Source organism: Sinocyclocheilus rhinocerous, unplaced genomic scaffold (genome assembly GCF_001515625.1).
Source record: "Sinocyclocheilus rhinocerous isolate Xijiao unplaced genomic scaffold, SAMN03320098_v1.1 scaffold95, whole genome shotgun sequence".
In the NCBI taxonomy this organism is placed as follows: Eukaryota; Metazoa; Chordata; class Actinopteri; order Cypriniformes; family Cyprinidae; genus Sinocyclocheilus; species Sinocyclocheilus rhinocerous.
In genome coordinates, this window is record NW_015662004.1 from 1,494,371 (window position 1) to 1,511,327 (window position 16,957).

The following is a 16,957-nucleotide window of genomic DNA, read 5'->3' on the forward strand; positions in this document are numbered from 1 at the left end:
CATTTGGGCAGCGTTATGCAAATCTTCCCACATCGTGACGCAGACATGTGGGGGCGTGTTAGAACGAGCCGTTTTAGGTAGGCGTGGTTGACTCTTAACTTTTATAAAGAATATCTCTTTGGATTTGAGACTTTAGTCTTCTTTATGCACACACTGTCTCTGTTTGAGACAGATCTTCTTTATGCACCAAGAGCTTGTAACACTCCAAAGAGAAAGGAAAAATTGAAATTGCATCATATGACCCCTTTAAATGCAATACCCTAATCTTTAATGTATTCATAATATGTTGTGTAGCTAGTCCTACACGTTCTCTTCATCTACTCTGGACTCACTTGCTTTCTTGTCACTTTGCTCTTCATACAATACAGTAATGAGACAAGATATTTCACCAAATATATATTTTATCTAGATCTGCAATGCATTTTATGTTTTAGTCATGTGTCGCCTGGTCCTAACTTTTCTTTTCACCTACTTTGTCATTTTCTATAATCTCTTTGTTGTCCTCCATCTTCATGGCTGAGTAAATTGACCCTTGTAGCATGAATAACACTAAGACAATGCTAACTTTGTTAGTTTAATATAATGTTAATTAAATACATTTTCTAACACATTTATCCTTTTGATACACAAGTTAAGGAAACAGTCCTCCATAAAATGCGCTGGACACATCAGAATATTTGGGTTGAACTGTTCTGGAACAGTGTTGTAAATACAACTTAACCACTGATTTCTAGTAGTGTCCTCTTTTGGAAGGCCAAACAAAGTAGTTTCCCTTTCACATGAAACACAGCGTCAGACACGGCGGCTAGAGTGAGCGGAGGCCAGAGGCCTAGATTGAGCAGAGGCCGGAGGCTAGAGTGAGCGGAGGCCGGCTTGAGTGAGCGGCGGCGGGTGGGCTTGAGATGAGACTTTAGTCTTCTTTATGCACACACTGTCTCTGTTTGAGACAGATCTTCTTTATGCACCAAGAGCTTGTAACACTCCAAAGAGAAAGGAAAAATTGAAATTGCATCATATGACCCCTTTAACAACTTGTACTTACCCATAGGGTTAGGGTTAAGAATAGGGTTTGGTTTAGGGTTTCTTGCTGGCAATTATGCATAATTTACTGTTATTACTAGAGTACGTACATGCAACATGTGTGACAAGAAATAAAGTGTTATCGGTTTTATTGTTTTTTTTCTCTTTTCCCCAGACCAAAACGTTCAGTTATAAAATATTACATATAAAATATTTTAGTTTATCCATAATAAAGACATGAATTATTTCATTGATTTTTTTTACACAAAATACAACAGTGACATAATTTCCACATTGACCAACTTTTTATTTTATTTTATTAATTTTGTAATTAATTTAACTAATTTTTGTAGTAGTGATGGTTCACCAAAACACACACACACACACACACACACACACACACAAATATATACATATATATTAATAGCCTGTGTGAAGACGGGTCTCAGTCTCAATGTTAGATCTCTGCACCCCTCATTGAGCCAGATGTTACTGGGCTGTAGCTGGGGGGCTGCCAAAAGAATGCTGAGTGATTATGGGAGAGGGCTTTGCATGTGTTTTAAGTGTTTTCGTTATGATGAATGGCTCATGAAATTTCTGTGCTGATCCCAGACCCCTCTCAGAGAGAGAGAGAGAGAGAGTGAGAGAGAGAGAGAGAGAGAGAGAGAGAGAGAGTGACACATGATGGATTGCAAGAACCACCTTGCTTTCTTAACCGTGACATCTCACAACATTAAGGGGGTCATAATGATGTAACCAAATTTGCCAAGTTGGAATATGTGCATGTGTAAATGAGATTTCAGAGCTACGGTGGAAGAAATTAAAATTCTGTTATTATTTAATGACCCTCATGTAGCTCGAAACCCATATGCTGCTAGTTTTCTGCAGTGTACGGCAATAACTGCATAAGGATTCAGTCAATAGAAAACAAATGATGAATATGGCGAAAAAAGACACTGTTTGGACAGTTTTCCCTTTTGGGTAAACAGTTTTTGTACAAAACTTTGATATGACTTGTGAAGACATGGAATATTGCAGATGGGGTGCTATTGTCCTTCTTTTTGAGTTTGACAGCCACTTAATGTTTACCTTCATGCATGGAAAAGCTTCGACATTCTGCTAAATATCTCCCTTGTGTGAAGAAAGGGAATTATATTTTTTAGAACAACATGAGGGTGAATTGATTGAACTATTCCTCTGAAAACAGAACAGTTAATACTCTTAAAAATAATACCCCATTTTTTTGTCCGCTTTATATCCAATAGAACTGCATTAGTCAAATAGTCGTGTCTGTAATTATTAATATTGCAAATATAGTTGAAAGTTCACTGATTTGGAAACTGTTATTTAGAAAAGTCAATAAACACAGCATCTCTCAACATTTGGTTAATGCCAGAACCTCATATGGAAGACATTATGACTTTGACCTCAGACATTTTTGAAAAAGACTCAAATATATTACTAATATTATTGCAGGAGCTCATAGACCGTAATCCTCTACAGAACTATCAAAAGTCAGCTGTGTTGGTCAACTGCATATATTGTTAGTGCGAGAAAATGAATGTTAGAAAGGTCTTATATCTCTATGCTTTCAGAATCATGCTCTGAATCAGCATTATATATTGCACAACCTTCAGCTTACTCAACTTACCAACATTTACGGGCCAAAAACCCCAGCTCATGTTACTGTTGGCTTGTGCTCACTGAGAGTTTCCAAATATTGTGAAAGTGTGGTATTTTGCCTCTAGGAGAGGTATGTTGGCATTCTTTATACTGGTGGATGGTCAGCGTTGGGCAACCGTAGTCTTTGACCCACTGGAGAGAAAGGACACAAAACAGATTTATAGATGAGAGGTGAAGACTGGGAAAATCATGGAATCATTAGAACACAAAACAGGACAGAGTTGAAATTCCCAAAAGAATTCAACAGTAAGATCAGAAGGGAAAATTGACTAAGGAATTGACTGTCTATATCAGCAGCTATCAATAGTCTATACTCGTCATTCAAAAGGAGAAACCAAAACAATATGGGAGATATATGCAGATTTACGAAACGTAAAAAAAAGCAGCGCGCTTGCTTAACATTTACCATCAACTTTCTTCACTTTAAGCGGCTCATGTTATTATGAAAATAGTTGCGTATTGGAATGCTCAGGTAAGATAACATAACATTAGAACAGCCTTCTGTCTGTGCCGTCTCATTCTGCTTTAATTATTGTGCACTGACTCGTTCCCTAAACTGAACATCCAATCAGAGTTCTCACTCTCACCGACGGCCCCGAGGCCAATTCAACATGTTGAATTGGGCAAACTGCCGCAGACGTGTGGACCACACCAAAAAAAAAAAAAAAAAATGTCCTGACCATTGGCTTGGTATGTCCCACCCTTAAAAGGACACCCAGATAAATGCCCTTTACCTACAGTATATTCTGTACCTTCACTCCAAAAAGACAAAAGAGGGTGGCGAGACAATAGATTTATGTTTCTGTACTATAGGGGTCCCCAGGCTCTTAATGCAGGTTTTATAATGGCTCTAAAGTCTCAGGCAGGCCCGTGTGACCCATAGGACGTGCCTTGTCAAATATTTAAGTGACTTAAGGTGACATCATAGATTGTAATTATCTCAATTATTTAGTGTGCAGAGGCCACCAGCACCCATGACATCATCAGGGCCTATCTCTGTGGTTGTGCTGTACAATTGGAAACAATTGATAATTGGGCCGTAGATGAGCGTTGTCTTACAGAAGGAATAAACATGTGGTGTACATTCAACATTAGCCAAACTTGATAAAATAGTAACAATGATTTAAAGCTCAATCACTCTGAAGATACTGTAAATGTGTCAGGATAAATTAAAACTGCATGAATAGAAACTGTTGACAGACATATGTACATCTGCAAAAAGGGCAAATATCTTTGGGGAAACTTGATTTATAGCTTTGCCCTTTCCTCCATGACTACACATCTGATGTGCAAGCTCAGAGCTCCAGCAAAGTGTGTGTCCAGCAGAAACAAGACTTTTATATGTCCATTTCACTGCAGAGTCTGTCAGTTCACTGCAATTCAAACAACGCTTCGCAGCTCAAACACAGAATACACACATATCTTGTTCTTATTGCTCTCTTTTTAAACAATAATTTTTTTAATGCATCAATTTTATAAGTCATGTTAAGAAACATTAAGTTAAAAGAAAATTATGCATAATTACATGCAACAAACCCTAAACCAAACCCTAATCCTAATCCTAACCCTATACTAAGAATGTTGTTAAGTAATACAACTCAGTATACTTAAATGAACAATTACACTGTAACAAGAACAGCATAAAATAAAGTGTAACTTTTTTATTTACTGTTATAAATAGCAATAAGTATTTTCATCATATTCCTATGATGTCATATTCTTTTAATTTACATTTACATTTAGTCATTTAGCAGATGCTTTTATCCAAAGCGACTTACAAATGAGGACAATAAAAGCAAGCAAAACTAACAAAAGAGCAACAATATATAAGTGCAAATGACAAGTCTCGGTTAGCCTAACGCAGTGTAGCAAGGTATATATATATATTATACACACAAACACAAAGAAAAACAAGTAGATAGAATAGACTTCATTGAACACAACTCGTTCAAGTGTTTTTGCAATGAAAGGTAGGAGGGAAACCGGTCTGTAGTTCTCTAAAAGAGTTGGGTTAAGAGTAGGTTTCTTAAGAATTGTGGTTATACGTGCCTGTTTAAATGTTGAGGGAAAATCACCAGTGTGAAGAGATGTGTTAACAATGTGAGTGAGTGCAGGTACAATGGCAGGGGAAATGGCTTGAAGGAGATGAGATGGAATAGGATCAAGCGGACAAGTAGTAGGATGATTGGAAAGGATGAGTTTAGAGACTTCTGCCTCAGAGAGTGGAGAGAAGGATGAAAACGAGTGTATGTTTGCTGGTAAGATGTGTTTGACAGTTTGTGGTGTGGCAAATTGTGCACTGAGGTTTGTAATTTTATTAATGAAGAATGTGGCAAAGTCCTCAGCTGTTAGAGTTGATGAAGGAGGGGGAGGAGGAGGACAAAGGAGGGAGGAAAATGTTTTAAAGAGCATGCGAGAGTTAGGCGAATTGTTAATTTTGTTGTGATAGTATGTCCTTTTAGCAGTAAAATAACTAGTAAGAATTGGTTATAAAAACTGAAACAGAAGTGAAACAAGTTGTAGGAAAAAGAATGATTCAAAAGCGATACTTATGTCAGTTGCCGGTGTCCCTGCTCGGTGGAGTTGCACGGTAGAGTCGATGGTCTTTACACTCTTCGGTCTTCACATGAGGAGAGCTTCACACGAGGGCTGCCGTGACCACTGCCGCGGTATGCTAAGCTTTTTATATTCGTCTAACAAAACTCAAATTGAATTCAGCTGGACACACTTTCCTGTTTATCACAACAAATGGCCAAGCAAAGCGCACGACACTGACAAGGTACGCGATACAATACTAGACCAAGCGCGATTTCAGCACATCTCCACACAGTAAACAAAACAAGCGTTTCCTAGCAATGACAACTGCGATAAACACTGAGACAATAAATAAATACACTTACGAGGTGCTTTTAACTTCTGCTGATTGACTGCTTCTCTCAAAGAGAATTTCTTTACACTGTGTTTTGCTGGCGTTTGAACACACTTTCCTGTTTATAACAACAAATGGCCAAGCAAAGCGCACGACACTGACAAGGTACGCGATACAGTACTAGACCAAATGCGATTTCAATTTAGTTTATTTATTTTAGTTTTTTTTTTGCCACCAGTAGTTCTGGCTTAAATTGTGCCAGAAGGTGAAATTATCAAATAAAAATAAATAAATAAATAAACTTTTAACAACTTATTAGTTTGTTGCATAATTGAAAGATGTGTTTTACTGAGCATGTAAAGTGACACTGGTTCATGTCACCTGACCTTATATGTACATATATGTATATGTATACTGTATGTATATGTATTAAGAGTTTCAATAAAAAAATAACAATTTAATTGTAATAAAATTAAATAAATTAAAGGCTGGTTAATTTAATTTACTGGTTAAGGTCCAAATAAATAAGGATATTTGAAATTATGATTGCTCCATATCAATTTAAAGGTTTTTTTCTTTTTCTTTTTCTTTTGGAATCTTGGAATGATTGTTGAACTCATTTCTTTATCTCATACTAACCTTAGTCCTTACATGCAGAGTAGACCCAGAATCAGCTGTCTCCTCCCACTCATTAACCCTACAAACATCCCAAACATTGCGCTGTTCTATACGATGATTTTAACAACCCCGCTGTCAGTCAGGATAAATAGCTCTCCATCCCTGATTGTTAAATTATGTCCTCTATTATTCATCAATCTGTTCAGTGGCTGCATTAGAGGAGTGGGTAGGTATGACAGACAGACAGAGGGAGAGATGGGGGTCGGCACACAGGGGTTAAACGCAGGAGGGAAGTGGCAAGACACACTCACACTGATCCATTAGCTAATGGAAGCCTAAAGCACTGTCAGTTAACCGCCTGTGTTCCCATCATTGTCAGACACACCTCCCAGCTGTGTGTGTGTGTGTGTGTGTGTGTGTACGTTTGTGTGTGTGTGAACATGTGTGCACATAGCACACTTGAAGGTAATAAAAAAAAAGATAAAGAGTTGTATTCATATGTGAGTCCACAGAAGACTTGAAAATGATTGTTTCTTTACAAAAATATGCACAGAACACTGGGACTAAAATGGAGCAAGGAAGATGTAATCCTAGCCCAAAGTCAAGTTACATTAGTGTTACATTAAGTTACACAGATAAGTCAGTGTCAGTAGCTGGCGACAAGTGACTGTCTGAATGAATGAGTCATTTGATTGTTCACTCAACAAATTTGTTCAAGTGTTTTTATAAGCGAGTCATTTAAAAAATCTAATAATTTATTAAAAAAACAAAATCATTCAGCAAACGAAACAAGTAACAGCCGGGCAAGTAATTGAATCAGCCACTCAACCGATTGTTCAAAAACATTGATTCATTCAGAAACTTACACTACTGTGTTCGCTTCGATCAAAAGCAAACAGAACCCATTCAACCCAGTCTCATGAGAAAAATGAATGAATGCATGAATGAGTGAATGAATAAATAAATAAAAGTTCATGCCTAACCCCACCACTAAACATACTGTAACCATCAATGGGGCACAAGATCTACAAAATTGCAGAAATTAAACTGTACAAATTAATACAAATTAGCCACCAATTAGCCAAACAGTCAAATGGTTATGAATTGCAATGAGAGTATGTTGACCCCTTATAATTAATGATGGTATCTAGAAAGGATGTGCTGTGCCAATTCTTCTTCTACTTCTGTCATACGTTTTGTGTTTGCATTATTTTCTGACTGTTTATTTTGATGTGTAGTCTACTTTTTAATTGTTGCAGCATGTCATGTTAACAATTAAGGAATGCTCACAGAGTAGACACAGGGTTGTTTGATCCGTACAGTCTATTTTATTTAATGTTAAAGGGGACATTGAATAAAATTGTCACTTTTTTTAGCTTTTTTTTGTTGTTGTTGCATTTGGTTAGATTTCTGGCATGTCTGCCAGCTTAGAAAAGCTGAAAAGAAAACATGCTGCCAGTTTGTTATGGGCTGTGTGAGTCTGAAACTGTGTCATCTATGACGTCAATAGATAAGTCTGATTCAAAGCTTTTTTTTTTGTTTTTGTTTTTTTAGATTATTGGCTGAACAACTAGCCACTGTAAAGATGCATTTGTGTGCATTATGAGCCGCCGGCACCTGATGTGAGATCCACCAATCAGAGAAGTTTCCGAATCTCAGTCGATTTTTTGATTGGTTAAAGCGAGAATATCACGTTTTTCTGTGGATGCTTGAGTCCCAAAGCACCTACAGGATTGGAGCCTATGTTTTGAGTCAATGATTCATCAAGTGCACATTTATATTAAAAAAAAATGATTAAAATCATGAATAATACCTCAAATGGTGTGATTTGTTTTGGAAAAATGTGTTATTACTTTTCTTAGTGATCAGACTTATGATAAATAGGTTTAAAAAAAAACATCCCATAGACTTTCATTTATAGAGTGTCCTGAGTAACATAGTGATTAGAATACAACTAAAATACAGAACACCCTGGAACCCACCTAGCAACCACCCTGGAAACATGGCAGTGAGCATTACTTACATTTTACATGAGCACCACTTAGAAAATGTAACAGTTACAATATTTTCTTTTTTACGTCGTTGACACATACATTTCAACAGAAGTTAAAATGTCTCAGACAATCAGCTGAATTGTGAAGTGAAAAGTGAAAAGAAAAGTATATTTTGAGAAAATGTAAAACCGACAAATGATGAATCGATTAGGTGCCAAATGCATTTTAATAAAACAAAAACAAAGACCAGTTAATATGTTAAAGCGGCAGTGGGCATATTCTTTATGCCAGAAACATGTAATATATTAATGAAGTGGAGTCACTGAAATGGCTCCATATTACTAATAAGGGACACTTAATTTCTGATGTGAATATAAACTGACTTACTGTTATTGCAGATGACAGGCTTGTGTGTGATCATGTGAAATGCAGTAGTCTGAACCCCTGCACTATAACATCACTTCATCTCTTTATTCATATATAATTAATGGCTTCATTACAATGTCGTAAATGCTGTATGAATTCCACTCAACAACTAAAATTTCAACAGCACCATCCTGTAAACGCTTAGTTTTATTCCTTGCATTATGTTTGAGAAACCCACAAAGAACGAAGAGTCACAGACAAGAGGGAACTTTAATTAAATATTGTGAAAGTCAAAAAGTTATTTTACAGTTCAAAGGTAATTTAAAAAATGATCATCTTTACAGTAGTTTCTTTTTATATTTTTTTTCACCAGTAACAACTGCCCACTGAAAGTCCAGTCTACAACAAGTATGTAATCAACAGGAAAAATAGTAGCAGATGACGACTTGCCAATTCGGATGTGTGACATATTAAACAATAAATCAAATAACCATCAAATTATAACTTTGCAGCTGACACCCATTTAAATAATGGGGAAAGCCTTGATTCAGAAAGAAATAAGCCACATAAACTGACTTATATGTTCAAGAAACACAGAAAGTTTTGTGATGTGATGCACTGGAACAAAAATGGGATGAAACTTAAGACACGACAGAGGAGTACAAGCAAATAACTGTATAGACTCTTGTGCTGTTACTCCATAGTTTAATTTGTTAATTTATTTTTTTCTAACCAAACTATCTAAATAATTTTTAAAAAATAAATAAATAATGTAAAAAAGAGAAATCTGCATTAAGACATTTTGATTGTTGGTACACTTCCACAAAAAAAAACAAAAAAAAAACAAACAAAAAAAACAAGGATTGTGGAATTTTTGACAAGAGAAATAAAGGAACAAACACGTGTATTATTTTCCCTTTAAAAAAAGCAAATTCTGGAGAGAAAATATTCAAAAACAGGGAGATATTACTGTATATTTGCTGAGCATGAAAACAATAACTATCCTTTTCTCTGTAAGTTCCAGAGAAGCAAAATGAAAAGATTATTATACTGTTTACATGTTTGAATATATTCTCAAAAACTTCATTGCATTAAAATACAAACTATTTAACAAATCTTAAAATGTTATAACAACACATTTTCATAGAAAAAACAACAACAACAACAATTGCTCTGTGCGAATGGCCAAAAAATTTAAAATAAAAGCGGTTGTTCTTTGACATACAAAAATTACTATACAAATAAAATTCCAAAATCACATTTATGGACACAACTTGGCAGATGACAAAATAAAAACAGATCATCGCCAAATGATGAGCGAAAACACACAAACATGAAGACAGTTTGAAGCATGTACAATTTCAAGCGATACATACATACAATATTCATCAATGGATATCCTACATACTGTATATCCCTTCATGATCATCAAAACCTCAGAGCTAAAGTCAGTGAGATCTGCGAAGCATGTCGTAAACATTATATCAGTGACACTAGGTTGTATAAAGCTGCCTTATGACTCCATTCTGATGTATAAATATATTTAAAACAATGACTTTGGCAAAATAAAAGTGAATTATAAAATCAAACAGATTTATCAGTCTGTACAAAGCATACACGCAAGAATCCAAAGTGATGGCTTCATCTAGATCTCGGATCATTTGTGAGAAGGGAACAGAGCTTTCACAGTGCTGACTATGCCGTAACATCCAAACCCTTCATCTCCTGAACATACAATCAGACTGATCTACATCGGTAGTTCTCAACTGGTGGGACGCGGGCTGAAAATGGGCAACAGGTCTGATCTGACCGGGTCACGGAGAGTAGGGGGAAAATCAATGTTAGATGAAAATAATAAAATGCTGTGGTTCATATAATGTGCATAGTTCTAATTGATTTTACTGGTGATTTGAATACATTTCAGTGTTGATTTCAAAGACATTTTGATTCCTTTTGCAGTGCTGTGTTGCGCAAACTCTGGGTCTCGAGGCAACACCAGTTGAGAACCACTGAACGACAAGAAAAGCAAAATGGCTCCAACAAACATTAATCATCTTCCTCCTCGACCTTTCAGTCGGTTCAGTCTGAACATTATCTATTGGAGGAAGTCCACTGCAAAGTAAAGTATATATAAAAAAGTTATCACAGTTTTTTTCTACAATTCAAACAAATTAAAAGGGGAAAAAGGTCATTAAAATGGCATAAAACTCACTGATAATTTGCGTTTTTGTTATTGACACTGCAAACACAAATCCTCCACGGAGAGTAGATATAAAAAGAAGGCAGCAATCGCTTTAGAAAGTTCGGGGCTTTTTGACTGCCCTGTCTCTGTATGTACTGAGCACTTGTCTTTGACTCTTTTGCGTTACTATGGGTAAGTGTCTGGTCTATACATTTTGGCATTACATAATGACAAGCTGGTAGAGATGAGAATGAAATGTCAAATGTTGCCTTCAAGTCATGGCAGAATGATCAGATTTCCCACCGCAATATCTTCATCGCCAGTGAGAAACTTGAGTTTCTTTAAATCTTTCTGAGTTTGTGGCGTGCCAATTAAAATCATTGTGTAAACTGATCTTAATAACATTTTTGTGTGCTATGAATCAATAATAGCAATAATAAACACTAATTTTGTACGACAAAACTATATTTTTTTGAAGGCATAACGACATAAAATACAAAGCGTCAGGTACAGTACACCTTACATGCATCATTTGCTTTTAAAGGGATAGTGCACCCAAAAATGGTTTACTCACCCTCAAAGTTGTTCTAAACCTGTATGAATTTCATTTCACACAAAATAAGATATTTTGAAGAACGTGGGTAACCAAACAGGTTTGGAATAACTTGAGTGGTGCTAAAAAGCTTGCCATTAAGTTTAAAAAGAGCGAGAGAAATATGAAAATGCCAAACATGCCCATTTTTGATTTTCAAAATGATTTCCGAATCATAATTTCCCAGAAGGACTTGAAGGCAGCATAATCTCAGCAAATGGAATACGAGTGTGAAAAGTTTTTTCAGTTGAGTTGAGTTTCTCAGTTTTTAAAGATGGTAAAAAAGGCATTAATTATATTTTCGCCGCCGCAGTTTTAATATGAATTTAAATCGCTGGCATTTTGTAGACTGCTTGACTTCAGTTCTTCAAATTCAAATGCAATTGAGCAAATTCAGTGGGACATTACTGCGCAAAAATCACCTGCAATCCTTCATCTAAAATCATAAATAGAAACCACTGCAATATTGTGTCAGGTATCATTTCATAAAAGGGTGGTGTACACAGAAACACACAAATATGATGGCAAATCATTAACTACGTTTTTAAAATAAATAGACCTCTCATGTTATAGTGTAGATGTAGTCTTATCTTAAAAAGTGTCTAGAAGGTGAGTACAAATTTCAACATCAAAACAGGGAGGTACAACAGTTCAGTTCGATATTTTTTCTCGTATCGTTCTTCCTCTATATCTTTTTGTTGCAAAGCAGATTGTGTTTAAAAAGGGCCTGAGTTTCCTTCAGAACAGAACCGCGAGGTCAGTCCAGCGCCGGAGTTTCCTGCACACGCTCAGTGAGACCAGTGGCATGAAAGCATGTTTCATTTTTTCGTCTGCACACAAAACACACACACACTCACAGATGCACCCTACATTGGAGGAATGATCATTCCAGGGATAACTGTGAAGAGAGAAAGACACAGAGTGTTCGATCACTTTAATCCATTAAACATGCCATTATTGAAAGTGTGAGAGAATGAAATTAACATCTAAGAGTTTGAGTTGTACAGCAAAGCCAGCACCAGCTACAAGATTGGATATTGTTTCATATTTTCCGCAGTTCTTTAAATTCGGAAATCTGTTTCCACATCTGCGTAACAAACTGTGGCCCCTTCAGATGTGGGATAAATCCTAATATCTTTCAGCATCAATGCAAAATTGGCAAAAACGAGACACGTGAAGCGCTTGATTAAACATCTCAGCTGACTCCTAATTGTTTGCAAGGCAGTTTCTGGGCTTGTAAGGTCATGCTTGCCCTGGTGTACACCACTAAAACTTATGAATTTAGTCTATCACAGGGATCTTCAAATCTGGCCCACGGGATCTACTTTCCTGCACAGTTTAGCTCCAACCCTAATCAAACACACCTGAGCATGCTAATCAATGTCTTCAAGATCATTATAAAATCACAGTAGGTGAGTTTGATTAGGGTTGGAGCTAAACTCTGCAGCGCACTGGCCCTCCAGGGCAAGATTTGAGGAACCCTGGTCTATCACATCATTCATGCCAGAAACTTCACTCTCTTTAGTTAGGCCAACATTAACACGAGGAAAATGCTTAGCACTGCAGATCTGCCTCAACATGAGTTTAACAAGTGCTGACAAACAAGAAAAGAAGAGAGGTGAACTGTTTTTTGGAGGAGTTGTATTCTCTAGGAACCGCTGGAGGTGAAACACGAACCCTCAAAAGCATGCAAACACACACACACACACACACACACACACACATAAGTGAGACCAGTGGCATGAAAGCATGTTTCATTTTTTCGTCTGCACACAAAACACACACACACTCACAGATGCACCCTACATTGGAGGAATGATCATTCCAGGGATAACTGTGAAGAGAGAAAGACACAGAGTGTTCGATCACTTTAATCCATTAAACATGCCATTATTGAAAGTGTGAGAGAATGAAATTAACATCTAAGAGTTTGAGTTGTACAGCAAAGCCAGCACCAGCTACAAGATTGGATATTGTTTCATATTTTCCGCAGTTCTTTAAATTCGGAAATCTGTTTCCACATCTGCGTAACAAACTGTGGCCCCTTCAGATGTGGGATAAATCCTAATATCTTTCAGCATCAATGCAAAATTGGCAAAAACGAGACACGTGAAGCGCTTGATTAAACATCTCAGCTGACTCCTAATTGTTTGCAAGGCAGTTTCTGGGCTTGTAAGGTCATGCTTGCCCTGGTGTACACCACTAAAACTTATGAATTTAGTCTATCACAGGGATCTTCAAATCTGGCCCACGGGATCTACTTTCCTGCACAGTTTAGCTCTAACCCTAATCAAACACACCTGAGCATGCTAATCAATGTCTTCAAGATCATTATAAAATCACAGTAGGTGAGTTTGATTAGGGTTGGAGCTAAACTCTGCAGCGCACTGGCCCTCCAGGGCAAGATTTGAGGAACCCTGGTCTATCACATCATTCATGCCAGAAACTTCACTCTCTTTAGTTAGGCCAACATTAACGCGAGGAAAATGCTTAGCACTGCAGATCTGCCTCAACATGAGTTTAACAAGTGCTGACAAACAAGAAAAGAAGAGAGGTGAACTGTTTTTTGGAGGAGTTGTATTCTCTAGGAACCGCTGGAGGTGAAACACGAACCCTCAAAAGCATGCAAACACACACACACACACACACACACACACACACACATAAAATTGACACACAGTAACACAATTTTCGATGTAACATGCTCTGCAGGTATATAGCATGATGTACTGAAACAGAAAACTGGAGTGTGATATATGGGAAACATGGAATATTTAAAGGTGAGCTGTGTAATTTCAAACAGAATTGCAAAAATAATGACTGTTTTCAAACAGGTCCCTCAAACACTTCTCTTGTCACTGAATTTCTTATAGCTGCGGTTGTAGTATTTTAACATCAAACTACACACTTCACCTTAAAAAAAAAAAAGCATACTTGTTCTTATTATGCTAGAGCACTGTTATTTGTTGGTATATGGATGATCAGATATAGAAACAGTGGGATGGATGTGGGAGGAGTAATGGATGAGTAACATACTTCAGGAGAAGGCCAGGCCCTGGAGCGCGCTGGCTGTGGAGTACTTGTTAGAGTCGACAAAAGACTGATCTGAAGGCAATGGAGAGAAGAAGAAGAGGAAAGGGAAAGAGGCGAGAAAGATGTTAATATCAGACTGAATGCTGGGTGAGTATATGGTCAAAAGTAAGATTAGATATTCATGCCTCTAGTATGTCACAGATCCTCACTTGTCTTTGGTGATTTTACATGCACTACCATTCAAATGTTGTTGAACATCGTTTTCATTGCTGCAGCATTTTCAGTTTTCAAAGTTTGATGATGGCATTACTGTCATAAAATTCCCACCCAAGCAGAATTTGAGTGTGAAGGACTTATGCGTTACCTTGGAGACCATTCCCATTGGTGCTGGTGCATATAGGTGGAGGTGAGGACTGGGGCCGAACGACAGGAGCGAACGCGCTCTTCTGTTTCACAGCTGAAACCATGTTTGCCGGAGAGAAGGAGAAGATTCCAGAGGAGCTGCTGCAGTTTGAGGGCAGGCTGGTGGAGGAGGCCATAGTGGGGCTGGAGGGGACGACTGCAGGAATGCAGAGAGCGGGTTGAGAAATACAGTTTGGATTTAACAGAAAGACAAGGAAGGAAGAGATCAATTAGGAAACAAAAAGTCTTGTGTGAAAGAGTTTGAGGCGGAAATGGTTAGTTGCAATTAATCTAAATCACAGGAGAAAACATTTTAACAACAGTTTTTTCGTAAACATACATTTTAATGCTAAAAAAGTTGTCTTATCCCAATCAAAAAGCGGGGGACTACTACAAATAAGCCATTAAGTCATGTGGCATGCTCAAAATATTGGTTCTCATTTTTAATCATCATTTAAAAATTCAAGTTGTTAAATGAATTCAGCCGTAACCTTATAACAAAGGCACAACCCATTTATTAAGTCTTAACTAATCAATTGATGAAAACTGGAAGCTTAACGGGGATTGACTGGAAGTGTCTGATGGAGTTATTGAGCTTACTTGTTAACATTGCAGGATGTTAGCAGTGCAATTGAAGTGTTGCTCCTTCAATTGCTTTATTGATTTAATTAACAGTCCTTACTGCACAGGCCAAAATGGAATTTAAATTTGATAGAGGCAATAAAACCCTGTTTTTGTAAAGAGGACCAGAGTCATCAGAGGATAGTAAAGTGGGCAGGGTTGCATTGCCGAATTCCCGATTGCTTTCTTTTCCTTTTCTTTAACTCTCAGAATATTCCCAATACTTTTTTCTCTGGCTTTCTCACTTTCTCATGTCTGGTTAATTGGAACGAGTGAGCAATTAAGAATTAGCTCAATAAATAACAACTGGAGTGAGGTGGCACTGTCAGGTGAAAAGGAGAGAGAGAGAGCGTCGGCAGCTGAGGAGGAGAGAACTTTTAAAGAGCTGTTGAATATAGACTGCAGAGCATTGTGGGAGGCAATAAAACCCTGTTTTTGTAAAGAGGACCAGAGTCATCAGAGGATAGTAAAGTGGGCAGGTTGCATTGCCGAATTCCCGATTGCTTTCTTTTCCTTTTCTTTAACTCTCAGAATATTCCCAATACTTTTTTCTCTGGCTTTCTCACTTTCTCATGTCTGGTTAATTGGAACGAGTGAGCAATTAAGAATTAGCTCAATAAATAACAACTGGAGTGAGGTGGCACTGTCAGGTGAAAAGGAGAGAGAGAGAGCGTCGGCAGCTGAGGAGGAGAGAACTTTTAAAGAGCTGTTGAATATAGACTGCAGAGCATTGTGGGAATTCTATCAGACCTAAAGGCCCATACTGTCAGACTTCCTGCAATGATTGTGCATCAAAGACAGAAGTTTGTTTGGAAACAAGGGTTTGTTGGAGCATGTGAATTAAACACGTCAACTGTCAAATTTCAACCGATAAAACAACAGTTCCAAAATATTGTATTTTAAACACCCTTTTAATGTATTTTATCGCTCATCTATTTAAACATAGTGCATGAAAGCATGTCACAGTAGGTCTGATGTCTTGACATTACCTTTTGCCACATGTCTTAAAGTGCAAGTCTAAAAGCTACAGCAGAGGGAAGATTTTATTCAAATTAAAAATGTCAATCTGTTCCTGACATAAAGCAATCATATGGCTTCAGATAACTTTGAATATAATACATGGACCATGCGGTCTACACTGAAAAAAAAATGTAGGATTTACTTTGAAACAATTTTCACTCAGAAATTGCGAGTAAATTTCACAAATAATTACAAAGAAAGGGCAGCTACCACATTAAATTAAATGGGAATTTTTGAAGTGGAAAGACTAAAATAGTATTGTCGAAAATCGATTCCGATTCCAGAATCGGATACTTGAGGTCAGGAATCTGATATTTGTTGTCAAATTAAAATTTCGATTCCGCCTATCGATTCCTATGTGCTTTTTTTTTCTTCCTCTGTAAGGACCGGAGCTAGCGATCTGCCAGGACCTTGCTCGCTAATCTAAGCGCTCCAAAGTTTGGCTACATTTGCGATTAGAAGCCAAAAAAAGCTAAGTATAATATCTGTGATAGCTAAACATGTTGCAAGAGAGGTGTCACCACCAACATGACAAAGCACTTTAATTTAATAGATCG

General features: G+C 37.2%; 1 protein-coding gene across 2 annotated transcripts in view; it reads right to left on the reverse strand.

Annotated features, from left to right (window-relative positions):
- Nucleotides 1-13,087: 13,087 nt before the first annotated feature.
- Nucleotides 13,088-16,957, reverse strand: part of LOC107727277 (transcription factor COE1-like) — a 139,698-nt gene continuing 135,828 nt past the window's right edge. Inside the window, exons 15-17 of one of the 2 annotated variants that reach the window (XM_016537101.1) lie at nucleotides 14,722-14,916; nucleotides 14,361-14,429; nucleotides 13,088-13,158 (exon numbers count right to left, since the gene is read on the reverse strand). In XM_016537101.1, coding sequence (XP_016392587.1) covers nucleotides 14,362-14,429; nucleotides 14,722-14,916 — 263 coding nt within the window. In that variant the 3' untranslated portion in view covers nucleotides 13,088-13,158; nucleotide 14,361. Of the gene's footprint in view, nucleotides 13,159-14,360; nucleotides 14,430-14,721; nucleotides 14,917-16,957 lie in introns of those variants that run through there. The other variant, XM_016537102.1, reaches the window with a different exon arrangement.